Source organism: Gorilla gorilla, chromosome 19 (assembly GCF_029281585.2).
Source record: "Gorilla gorilla gorilla isolate KB3781 chromosome 19, NHGRI_mGorGor1-v2.1_pri, whole genome shotgun sequence".
In the NCBI taxonomy this organism is placed as follows: domain Eukaryota; kingdom Metazoa; phylum Chordata; class Mammalia; order Primates; family Hominidae; genus Gorilla; species Gorilla gorilla.
The window spans coordinates 16,578,125-16,590,383 of NC_073243.2; the positions used below are offsets into that span (position 1 = coordinate 16,578,125).

Sequence of the window (12,259 nt, forward strand, 5' to 3'; positions counted from 1 at the left end):
GCCCAGGCTGGAGTGCAGTGGCGCCATCTCGGCTCACTGCAAGCTCCACTTCCTGGGTTCACGCCATTCTCCTGCCTCAGCCTCCCAAGCAGCTGGGACTACAGGTGCCCGCCACCACGCCCGGGTTTTTTTTTCTGTATTTCTAGTAGAGACGGGTTTCAGTGTCAACCAGGATGGTCTCGATCTCCTGACCCCGTGATCCGCCCGCCTCGGCCTCCCAAAGTGCTGGGATTACAGGCGTGAGCCACCGCGCCCGGCCGTGACTTTCTTTTTGTTTGGCAATCCCAATAGACACAGAAACGTAAGCAAAACGCCACGGAAAACCTTTGATGCACTTTACTTATAAATTATTTTTCTATTCTGACACTGTAATAATTTCACAGAGAAATGCCCGTTTCTGTGAACTGCTGGGGGCCATCAAGCTTCATTGATCCAAACTCCAGAAGGAAGGGAGGAGAACAGAACACACACAAGTCCCAGATAAGCCCAAACCTCACCATGGCTGTGTTCCGGCTCCTTTTCTCTCTTTCCTCTCCTTCCAACCACAAACAGCCAAAGGCAGGAAATAGAAGGGCGGGAAAGGAAGGAGGCACAGTCAGCCAGTCTAGAGAACAGAAGCAACGACAGGATTCTCATAGCTATCTGGGACTTGGAAAACCTCAATGACTTGTTCTACATCACCCTGTGCTGGATTCTGAACGTGGAGTTAGGAAGTCACACAAACGGAAATCAAAATCAATGCAAGGAGAGGATATCCTTTTGGCTTCTCGGTACCTGCTCAGCCCGTTACTTCTAAGCCTTCCAAGCATTTCAAGCCTCAGGTTACGACCATTTTTACAAGGCCACTCCCTCCCTGAAGGTTTCATGAAGAACACCTGAGGGCTCTGTGGGCTAAAATAGGCCCAATCACTTCTGACAGGTCTACCGCAAGAGCGGGCCAGTCTCTCCTTGATCTCACAGCACTTTCTCTTTTCCCTTATTTTTTATTTATTTATTTATTTTTTTGAGACGGAGTCTCCCTCTGTTGCCCAGGCTGGAGTACAGTGGTGCGATCTCAGCTCACTGCAACCTCTGTCTCCTGCCTCCTGGGTTCAAGCAATTCTCCCTTCCTCAGCCTCTCGAGTAGCTGGGATTACAGGCGCCCGCCACCACACCTGGCTAATTTTTGTATTTTTAGGAAAGACAGGGTTTTGCCATGTTGGCCAGGCTGGTCTCGAACTCCTGACCTCAAGTGATCAGCCAGCCTCAGCCTCCCAAAGTGCTGGGATTACAGGCGCGAGCCACCACACACCCGGCCCTCTCTTTTCCCTTTTTTTCCTCAATTCTTGCTCCCTCCCTTCCTTCTTTGCCTATGGTATTTACAGGGGTTGCTTAGATAAATACCCACCAATACAAAACGCTAAAAAGGCCACTGGCTCGGGAGGCTGAGGCAGGAGAATCACTTGAACCCAGGAGGCGGAACTTGCAGTGAGCAGAGATCGTGCCACTGCACTCCAGCCTGGGCGACAGAAGGCCACTGGCTTCCATCTGAGAAGATATATGGCCTCCTAAGCAAACAGAATGTTCTAAAGATGGTGGGTATGAGGATGGTCCTTTGCAGGTTTGGTGCATTGTGGCTCTCATTTTCTAGCTGTCTGAGTTACCTAACTTCTGTGTGCCTCACCCCCGACTCTGCAAAATGGGGTCAAATACCTATCTAATAAAGTTCCTAAAAGCGGCTAGAGGCTGGGCATGGTGGTTCACGCCTGTAATCCCAGCACTTTGGGTGGCAGAGCCAGGCAAATCACTGAGGTCAGGAGTTCAAGACCAGCCTGATCAACATGGTGAAACCCATCTCTACTAAAAATGCAAAAATTAGCTGGGCATGGTGGTGCACGCCTGTAGTCCCAGCTGCTGGGGAGGCTGAGGCAGGAGAACTGCTTGAACCTGGGAGGCAGAGCTTGCAGTGAGCCGAGAATATGCCATTGCACTCCAGCCTAGGCGAGAGCAAGACTCCATCTCAAAAAAAAAAAAAAAAAAGTGGCTCGTACATTATAGGTGCTCAATAAAAAGCAACCAATTCTCCAAATTCCTTCAGCAATTTTCAATTCATCCTCAAATCCAGAGCCCACTGGACCATTTCCCAGAGAAAATTCCACAGGATCTCAAGATGCTTCTCAAAAGTTCTGCGGTCAGGCAGGTGCGGTGGCTCACACCTGTAATCTCAGCACTTTGGGAGGCTGAGGCAGGAGGATCTCTTTATTTTTTCTCTATTTTTAAAAACTGATTTATTAACCAATCTTTAGGGAGAAATGTGTTGAGGCCAGGAGTGCAAGCCCAGCCTGGGTCATACAGTGAGGCTGTAGTGAGCTATGACGGAGCCACTGCACACCAGCCTGAGCAACAGGGCCATGAGCAGTCTCACACTACCTCCAGAAGTGGCTTGGCCCAGCTGCCAGCCTGGCATGTAGCTCTTCACTACCTCGAGGGAGTATCACAAACTATTACCACCCTAGCTTCTGTCCCACGCCTTCAAAATGAAGCACGTTTCATGCCCCCCTCCACCCACTAGCGCAACAGGTGGGATGAGCAGGTAACAGGAGGCACCATCTTATTTCCATGTGCTGGACCCGAGGTCCTTTCACACTTACGGATGCACTCCACCCAGGCACCTACTCCCCAAGACAAACTGTTTCACCAGTTCCTACCATCCACAGCATGAATTCCAGAGCCTCGCAAAGATAAGAAGTTTTCCATTTTGCTTCAAAAGCCCCCACACCTCAGTTATGTTATTAAGATTCATATACACGAAATGCTTATGGAGTACCTAATATGCCAGTACTGAATAGGGAGTATCATTCCAACAACCCGGTGAGATCAGTATTACTACTTCCCTCCTTCACAGATGAGGAAACCGAAGCAGGGAAAAGTTAAACAATTTGCCCAAAGTTACACAAGCAGTAAGTGGTAGGTAAATAAGGCCCAACCCAGGATCCACAGCTCAAGCTTATAACGACTCTCCTAACTCACACTCCTTCAGCTGTGTCAACCTGAAAGGTTTAGCTGTTCCAAGACCAAAAAAACTAGTTTCTTGCAAGCATTCCAAGGAGGTCCATCTTGAAGCCCAACCTGACAGAATGTGACCAGTAGACTTGATCAAGCCCTTCCTTATGGACCCAGGGAACTCCCAAGCTATGGCACCACAGGAAGCCTATGCGAGCTGAGGACCCAAGACAAGTTAAAAACAGGTTCAACGGAAAAGGCTGAGGATCACTGGCCCATTCTGGACCCATGCCTTTAAAAATAATACCCAGCTGGGCACGGTGGCTCACGCCTGTAATCCTAACACTTTGGGAGGTCAAGGCGGGCGGATCACTTGAGGTCAGGAGATCGAGACCAGCCTGGCCAACATGGTGAAACCCCATCTCTACTAAAAATACAAAAAAATTAGCTGGGAGTGGTGGCGCATGCCTGTAATCTCAGCTACCTACTCAAGAGGCTGAGGCAGGAGAATGGCTTGACCCGGGACGGGGAGGTTGCAGTGAGCTGAGATCGTCCCACTGCACTCCAGCCTGGGCAACAGAGCAAGACTCTGTCTCAAAAAATAAAGTTTAAAAAATAAGGCGCGGTGGCTCAGGCCTGTAATCCCAGCACTTTGGGAGGCCGAGGTGGGCAGATCACGAGGTCAGGAGCTCAAGACCATCCTGGCTAACACGGTGAAACACCGTCTCTACTAAAAATACAAAAAATTAGCCGGGCATAGTGGTGGGCGCCTGTAGTCCCAGCTGCTCGGGAGGCTGAGGCAGGAGAAAGGTGTGAACCCAGGAGGCGGAGCTTGCAGTGAGCCGAGATCACGCCACTGCACTCCAGCCTGGGTGACACAGCCAGACTCCGTCTCAAAAAAAAAAAAAAAAGACAAGGCCAGGCGCAGTAGCTCACGCCTGTAATCCCAACACTTTGGGAGGCCGAGGTGGGCGGATCACGAGGTCAGGAGATCGAGACCATCCTGGCTAACACGATGAAACCTTGTCTCTACTAAAAATACAAAAAATTAGCCAGGGAGTGGTGGTGGGCGCCTGTAGTCCCAGCTACTCGGGAGGCTGAGGGAGGAGAATGACGTGAACCCGGCAGGCGGAGCTTTCAGTGAGCCGAGATCGCGCCACTGCACTCCAGCCTGGCGTGGGCGACAGAGCGAGATTCTGTCTCAAAAAAAAAAAAAAAAAGATAAAAACGACACCTAAGCCATTCCATATAATTTTCACCTATGTACTGTGTACACAAAATATACTCTGTAGGCTAGATGCGATGGCTCACGCCTGTAATCCCAGCACTTTGGGAAGCCGAGGCGAGCGGATCACTTGAGGCCAGGAGTTCAAGACCAGCCTGGACAACGTGGCAAAACCCCGTCTGTACTAAAAATACAAAAAAATTGGCTGGGCATGGTGGCGCATGCCTGTAATCCCAGCTATTTGGGAGACTGAGGCAGGAGAATTGCTTGAACCCAGGAGGTGGAGGGTACAGTGAGCTGAGATCGTGCCACTGCACTCCAGACGGGGCAACAAGAGCGAAACTCCCTCTCAAACAAAACAAAACAAAACAAATAGGCCGGGCGCGGTGGCTCACGCCTGTAATCCCAGCACTTTGGGAGGCCGAGGCAGGCAGATCACAAGGTCAGGAGATCGAGACCATCCTGGCTAACACGGTGAAACCCCATCTCCACTAAAAATACAAAAAATCAGCCGGGCGTGGTGGCGGGCGCCTGTAGTCCCAGCTACTTGGGAGGCTGAGGTAGGAGAATGGCATGAACCCCAAGGGGCGGAGCTTGCAGTGAGCCGAGGTCGTGCCACTGTACTCCAGCCTCGGTGACAGAGCGAGAAACTGTCTCAAAAAAAAAAAAAAAAAGTAATAACAATTTTAAAAAGCTTCTTCATCATTGACTTTAGATAGCAGATGTGTATTGTCTGAATAATAAAGCCAGTGGCACGATCTCAGCTCACTGCAACCTCCGCCTCCGGGGTTCAAGCGATTCTCGTGCCTTAGCCTCTCCAGCAGCTAGGATTACAGGCGTCCGCCACCACGCCCAGCTAATTTTTGTATTTTTTAGTAGAAACGAGGTTTCACCATGTTGACCAGGCTGGTCTCAAACCCTTGACCTCAAGTGATCCACCCTCCTTGGCCTCTCAAAGTGCTGGAATTACAGGCATGAGCCACTGCGCCCAGCCTCTTCTTGCCATTCTTTAATTCTGGTCTTTAAAAAACCTGGGCTGGATGCGGCTGTATGTGCCTGTAGTCCCAGCTACTCACAGCCTGAGTCAGAAGGGCTGCCTGCCCCAAAGTTAAGGGCTGTAGTGCACTATGACTGTGCCTGTCAACAGCCACTGCACTCCAGTTTGGGCAACACAGTGGGGGGGGGGGGGGGGGACACAAGGCTGAGGTGGGCGGATCACCTGAGGTCAGGAGTTCGAGACCAGCCTGGCCAACATGGTGAAACCCCGTGTCTACTAAAAACATACAAAAAAAATTAGCTGGGCACGGTGGCACATGCCTGTAATCCTAGCTACTTGGGAGGCTGAGGCAGGAGAATCACTTGAACCTGGGAAGCAGAGGTTTCAGTGAGCCGAGATTGCACCACTGCACTGTAGCAGCCCAGGGGGGCAAGAGCGAAACTCCGTCCAAAAAAAACAAAACAAAAAACACCAAGTCTTAGACTCCAGGGCAGAGGCAAAGTATTGAGGATATTGACGATACGGACCTCTATGTGCACTGCTGAGATGCCAAAAGAACGCTGGCTTTGACAGAGTGTAGTGTAAAAGGGTCAGCTCTCAGGTCAGAATGCCTAGGTTCAACTTCTGAAAGTCATTTATTAGTTGTGTGACCTTAAGCAAGTTACTGAATCTATGAGTGTTTCCTCCTGTATAAAATGGGAATATTTTAATAAATGGAGATCATATTACTTATCTCACTAGATTGTCCTAGACAGTAAGTGAAATAAGGTACATAAAGTACTCAAAGTACCTGGCACAGAATAACCAGTCAATAAACATTAGTTATTAATATTGTATACGCCTCTCTAAAAAATTCAAGAAATTTCTCTGTGTGACTTCAAAAGGACTTGGTGAGGGGGAGAACAAAGATTCAGTACTTAGTACTTGAGATTTGTGAGGTACAAAGTAATTCTGAGGTTATACAGACAGGCCAGGCGCTGGTGGCTCACGTCTGTAATCCCAGCACTTTGGGAGGCCGAGGTGCGTGGATGATCAGAGTTCAGCAGTTCGAGACCAGCCTGGCCAACATGGTGAAACCCCATCTCTACTAAAAAAATACAAAAATTAGCTGAGCATGGTGGTGGGCGCCTGTAATTCCAGCTACTCAGGAGGCTGAGGCAGGAGAATTGCTTAAACCTAGAAGGCAGAGGTTGCAGTGGGCCAACATCGCGCCATTGCACTACAGCGTGGGAGACAAGAGTAAAAACTCGGTCTCAAAAAGGAAAAAAAAAAAAAAAAAGACAGCAACTGGCCAGGCACAGTGGCTCACACCTGCAATTCCAAAACTTTGGGAGCCTGAAGCATGAGGTCTATTGAGATCAGGAATTTGAGACCAGCCTCGACAATACCGTGAGACCCCTCATCTCTACAAAAAAATTTTCAACAGTTAACCAGGCATGGTGGATACGCCTGGAGTCCCAGCTACTCAGGAGGCTGAAGTGGGAGGATGGCTTGAGCCCAGGAGGTCAAGGCTGCAGTGAGCTGTGTTCATGCCACTGCACTCCAGCTTGGGTGACAGAGGCTCTGTCTCAGAAGAGAGAAAAAGACAGCAACTGAATGGTAGAAAATGGGGTACAACATGGCAGAAAGAATTATCACAATACTCGTGAATTTTCCACACCCCATCCATAAACCTTGGCAATCTTCACCCTCTTTCCTCAGCCAAGGAACTGAGTTCTTATCTGTTTTGAAAAGGTGGTGCTCGATTATCAAGGTAAGTGTTGAGACATAAAATCGTTATGCTAAGATATGAAAAAATATCAAGCTAACAAACCTGCCTGCTGCCATTTTCAACTTTGGCAACCAACAAACACAAACAAAAGGCTGAAAAGTGAGTTTCAATGACAGTTTGCCATCATGTGACGACATATAATGCAAAACCCCAGATACTATGCAGGTGGCATCAAAGTAGAATATATCTGGTTCAGGGCCAACCCAGGTACATCAATATTCCCATCTCATAATACTATTAAACAGGCCACAATGAGAAAGATCTAGGATAATATGTGAGCTTATAGACCCCATACTCATTTTTAAAAAATGGTTATGTGTTAGACTGGGTGTGGTGGCTCACGCCTGTAATCCCAGCACTTTGGGAGTCTGAGGTGGGCAGATCACCTGAGGTCAGGAGTTCGAGACCAGCCTGGTCAACTTGGCGAAACCCCAACCCTACTAAAAATACAAAAACTAGCCAGGCGTGGTGGAGTGTGCCTGTAATCCCAGCTACTAGGGAGGCTGAGACAGGAGAATCCTTTGAACCCGGGGAGGTAGAGATTGCAGTGAGCTGAGATCGCACCATCGCACTCCAGCCTGGGCAACAAAAGCGAAACTCCGCCTCAAACAAACAAAGCTGGGTGCGGTGGCCCACGCCTGTAATCCCAGCACTTTGGGAGGCAAAGGCGAGTGGATCACCTGAGATCAGAAGTTCAAGACCAATCTGGCCAACCTGGTAAAACCCCGTCTCTGCTAAAAACACAAAAAATTAGCTGGGCGTGGTGGTGATGCAAACCAGCAATCCCAGCTACTCAGGAGGCTGAGGCAGAATCACTTGAACCCAAAAGGCTAAGGTTGCAGCGAGCCAAGATCGCGCCACTGCACTCCAGCCTGGGCGACAGACAGAGAGACTCCGTCTCAAAATAAATAAATAAATAAGAAATAAATAAGAAAAATTTTTTTAAAAATGGTATGTGTTGGCCAGGCGCGGTGGCTCTTGCCTGTAATCCCAGCACTTTGGGAGGCCGAGGCTGGTGGATCACCTGAGGTCAGGAGTTCGAGACCAGCCTGGCCAACCTGGTGAAACTTCGTCTCTACTAAAAATACAACATTAGCTGGTTATGGTGGCGGGTGCCTGTAATCCCAGCTACTTGGGAGGCTGAGACAGGAGAATCGCCGTGAGCCGAGATTGCGTCACTGTGCTCCAGCGTGGGTGACAGAGCAAGACTCCGTCTTAGAAAAAAGTAACATAAAAATTGGTATGTGTTAACAAAGAGACTGCCTATCCATTCTCTATTTCTGGCCGGAGCGAGTAAATCTAAATTAGAACTATCCTACAAGGGCACGTCTACAAAGGATGGCTCAAGAGCTTCCTGATTCATTTGAGACTAGTCTGAACCCATTCTCAGCTGGCCAAGAAGAAACTGCTTCGACTTGGCAACAGTGTGAAGGCACGAGGACTCCTGATGCTGTTACACAGGTACACATACAATGAGAACCCGAGAATTACTTTGTACCTCACAAATCTCCAGTACTAAGGGCATCTATTCCCTTAAAACAGTCCCAAATCAACTCCAACGGCATCGGTAAGACAGTCAATCTCAGGGATCCCTCCCTGGCAAGGAAAACCCAGCGCAGGTAATTTATGTTCTTGGCGTAGAGTCTGTTCCCAATATCCAGGAAGACTCAGCCCGCAGCCCCATCTTACTGAGCAAGGTCACGCCCTAAAGTACACACCGACAATGTTTAAGTCCAAGGAAAATGAAGTTCCAGTCACTTACAGGGAAGGGTCTGTTTCCATTGCCTCACTTCTGGTTTATTTTCTGGAATAAAATGTCTTTCCTCCACTAAACACTTTGAAAGCCAGAACTCTCTAACGGCGGACAGTATTCTGGACGCTTAGATCTCTTGCACATAGCCAGGCATCGCCTTAAACTGGGTTGGGCTCGTCACTGAAGGCTTTCTTCTACCACTATTTCTTCTAGCACTTAGTTCACCACCTTCGTCCTCCACGGGGGAAGAGGACGGTACAATGATTTTGGAAAAATGCCCAAGAAAGGAAAAAATTGACCGGTTTCCTGAGGGTGTCTCCATCCCTCCCGGCCAGTATGTGGTGACTTCCTACCAAAGGCCACCAGGGGAGCACGGCCAAACCCGGCTCTCCAACACGGCAGGAAACGTTTCCAGCCTAAAAGCCACTTGTAGGATTAGCGGATTCATTCTGGGCGCCGCTGCCAAGTGATGCCCCCGCAGTGCCCACATCTCCCTCAGCTCTTTGTCCCCACGTTGCCTTGCCCTGCCCTACCCTTGCGCCTGGCCCGGGAGCCAGCCCCACCCTGGGGCCGAAGCAGTTCCCCTTCCCCGCGGCTGCCCTCCCCAGGCACACCCCGGGGCCTCGGTCCGCGGCTCCTCCTCCCCCACACTCCTGCTCCCCGCGTGGGAGCAAGCCCGAGCAGCCGGCGGGCCCCTGCCACGGTCACCCAGCCCTCTGCCCACGACCCCCGAGGGTCCGCTCTCGAGGACCAGCCAGCCAGGCTGGGAGTTCCGCGGCCCTCACCCCGCCCAGGGCCCGCCGTCCCGTCAGTCCCTCACCGGGCGGAGGCTGGGCGGGCGACGGTGGCACCGGCGGGCGCGGGCCGCTGCTGTTGATGATGTAGTGGGAGACGCGCGAGTTCTCTGAGACGCTGAGCACATAGTCCCCGGGGCTGGTGCTCGAGTCCCGCACCAGGAACACCCCGTGCCGCTGGCCCTGCAGCAGCGCCACCGCCTCCTGCCGACTCAACCGCCCCCAGTACCAGCTACTCCGCTCCTCCGAGTCGAAGTTGCCAGCCATGGCTGCCTCCGCGCCTAAACGCTGGGGTGCCGCCGCCGCGCGCGCCCCTCCGGCCCCCGGCGCCCGCCGCCCAGCGGACCGGCTCCGGTTTCAGCTTCACAGCAGCGCCCGAAATGGCGGCGGCAGCCGCGGGCCTTCCCCTCCGGAAATGACGCGCTCCCTGCCCGAGGGAGGCTGCCGGGAAGGGGCCTGCAGCCCGCCATTGGGAGAAGGGCAAGGCGCCCTCGCGCGCGCACTGCGCATGCGGCTTCCTGGGCGGTGCCGCCCTGCCCGGCCCCGGGCTGCGGAGGATGGGAGGCGGGGTCTAGGGCCCGAGGGGCGGGGCCTCACAGCCTCTCGCAGAGACGCGCGCCTGCGCTGCGGACAGAGCGGTGCTTCTCCTCTGGGCCCCGGTTCCTGGACGACCCGGGACTTCTAGGCAGCGACTCCCAGACAGAATTGGAGGAGAAAAGATGCGTGTGGCCCTGGGGCAGGCTTCCTGCGATATCAGTCTGTTTCTTTTTTCTTTTTCTTTTTGAGACGGAGTCTTGTTCTGTCGCCCAAGCTGGAGTGCAATGGCGCGATCTCGGCTCACTGCAACCTCTGCCTCCCAGGTTCAAGCGATTCTCCTGCCTCAGCCTCCCGAGTAGCTGAGACTACAGGCGTGAGCCACCGCGCCCGGCTGATTTTTGTATTTTTAGTAGAGACGGGGGTTTCACCATGTCGGCCAGGCTGGTCTCGAACTCCTGACCTCAGGTGATCCGCCCGCCTCGGCCTCCCAAAGTGCTGGGATTACAGGCGAGAAACATCGCGCCCGGCCACGTCGGTCCGTTTCTGCTCGTTCCTCTAGCTTCTCCACAGACAAGCTGACGTTCTCATTTTCATTGATTCACCTAGGACATTGTTGTTGACACTCCACTTGCACTGCGGGTGCAAAGGTTATCAAGGCTGGGCCCTGCACTCCTCGAACTCACAGACCAGTGAGAGGAACCAGGAAACTGGATGACAAAAGGATGACAAATGCTGACAAACGCTATCATGGGAAACGGAGATGAACACAGAGCAGAGCCCCCACAGCCAGTCTGTGGAGTAATCCACGAGGGCTTCCCAGAGGAGGCAGCATGTGTTGACTGCTGAATGACAAATGGGGAAGGACATTCTTTCTTTTTTTTTTTTTTTTTTTTGAGATGGAGTCTCGCTCTGTCGCCCAGGCTGGAGTGCAGTGGCGTGATCTTGGCTCACTGCAAGCTCCGCCTCCCGGGTTCACGCCATTCTCCTGCCTCAGCCTCCGGAGTAGCTGGGACTACAGGCACCTGCCACCACGTCCGGCTAACTTTTTGTATTTTTAGTAGAGACGGGGTTTCACCGTGTTAGCCAGGATGGTCTCGATCTCCTGACCTTGAGATCCGCCCACCTCGGCCTCCCAAAGTGCTGGGATTACAGGCGTGAGCCACCGCACTCGGCGGGGAAGGACATTCAAAGCAAAGGGAGCAGAGTGTACCAAGCCACGTGAAGTACAGAGTTATCTTCTCTTTTGAGGCTTTGGGGTCACCTGCCCAGATAATTCTAAACACTAAATTGTAGCCAGGGGCATCTCCTACTCTCACTGCCCTCATGATTGCCTCTGGACTATGTTCCTACGAGTGTCGTGCTCGCTGGTGCTCTTTCGTCTGGCTGCCCCTAATCGCGCTGCAAACAGCTTCCACCGAGTTTTCTAAAATACGGATCCAGCCAGGCGCCGTGGCTCACGCCTGTAATCCCAACACTTTGGGAGGCTGTGGCAGGCAGATCACCTGAGGTCAGAAGTTCGAGACCGGGCTGACCAATATGGTGAAGCCCGGTCTCTACTAAAAATACAAAAATTAGCCAGGTGTGTTAAGCGGGTGCCTGTAATCCCAGCTACTCAGGAGGATGAGGCAGGAGAATCGCTTGAACCCGGGAGGCGGAGGTTGCAGTGAGCCGAAATCACGCCACTGCACTCCAGCCTGGGTGACAGAGGGAGATCCTCTCTCAAAAAATATATATCTATGTATACAAATCTGAATGTGTTGCTACCTTGTGTAAAACTTTCAACAGTCTTCAGGTGTTCAAACTCCCAGTTTAGCTCAGAGCATAAAATTGGGCCACAGTCTCTCTCTTTTATTTTATTTATTTTTTAGATGGATTCCTGCTCTGTCGCCCAGGCTGGAGTGCAGTGGCGCGATCTCGGCTCACTGCAATCTCCGCCTCCCGGATTCAAGCGATTCTCCCTGCCTCAGCCTCCCGAGTAGCTGGGACTACAGGCACCCGCCACCACGCCCGGCTAATGTTTGTATTTTCAGTAGAGACAGGGTTTCACCATATTGGCCGGGCTCATTTTTTTTTTAATTAAAAATTTTTTCTGGCCAGGCATGGTGGCTCACGCTTGTAATCCCAGCACTTTGGGAGGCCAGGAGGTCAGGAGTTCGAGACCAGCCTGGCCAACATGGCAAAACCTCATCTCTACTGAAAA

At 51.8% G+C, this 12,259-nt stretch overlaps 1 protein-coding gene across 2 annotated transcripts in view; it reads right to left on the bottom strand.

Annotated features, from left to right (window-relative positions):
* The window catches only part of CRK (CRK proto-oncogene, adaptor protein), a 36,831-nt gene extending 26,842 nt beyond the window's left edge, over window positions 1–9,989 (bottom strand). The window contains exon 1 of one of the 2 annotated variants that reach the window (XM_055367096.2): window positions 9,549–9,989. In XM_055367096.2, coding sequence (XP_055223071.1) covers window positions 9,549–9,789 — 241 coding nt within the window. In that variant the 5' untranslated portion in view covers window positions 9,790–9,989. The remainder of the gene's footprint in view (window positions 1–9,548) is intronic. The other variant, XM_055367095.2, reaches the window with a different exon arrangement.
* Between the last annotated feature and the right edge of the window lie 2,270 nt (window positions 9,990–12,259).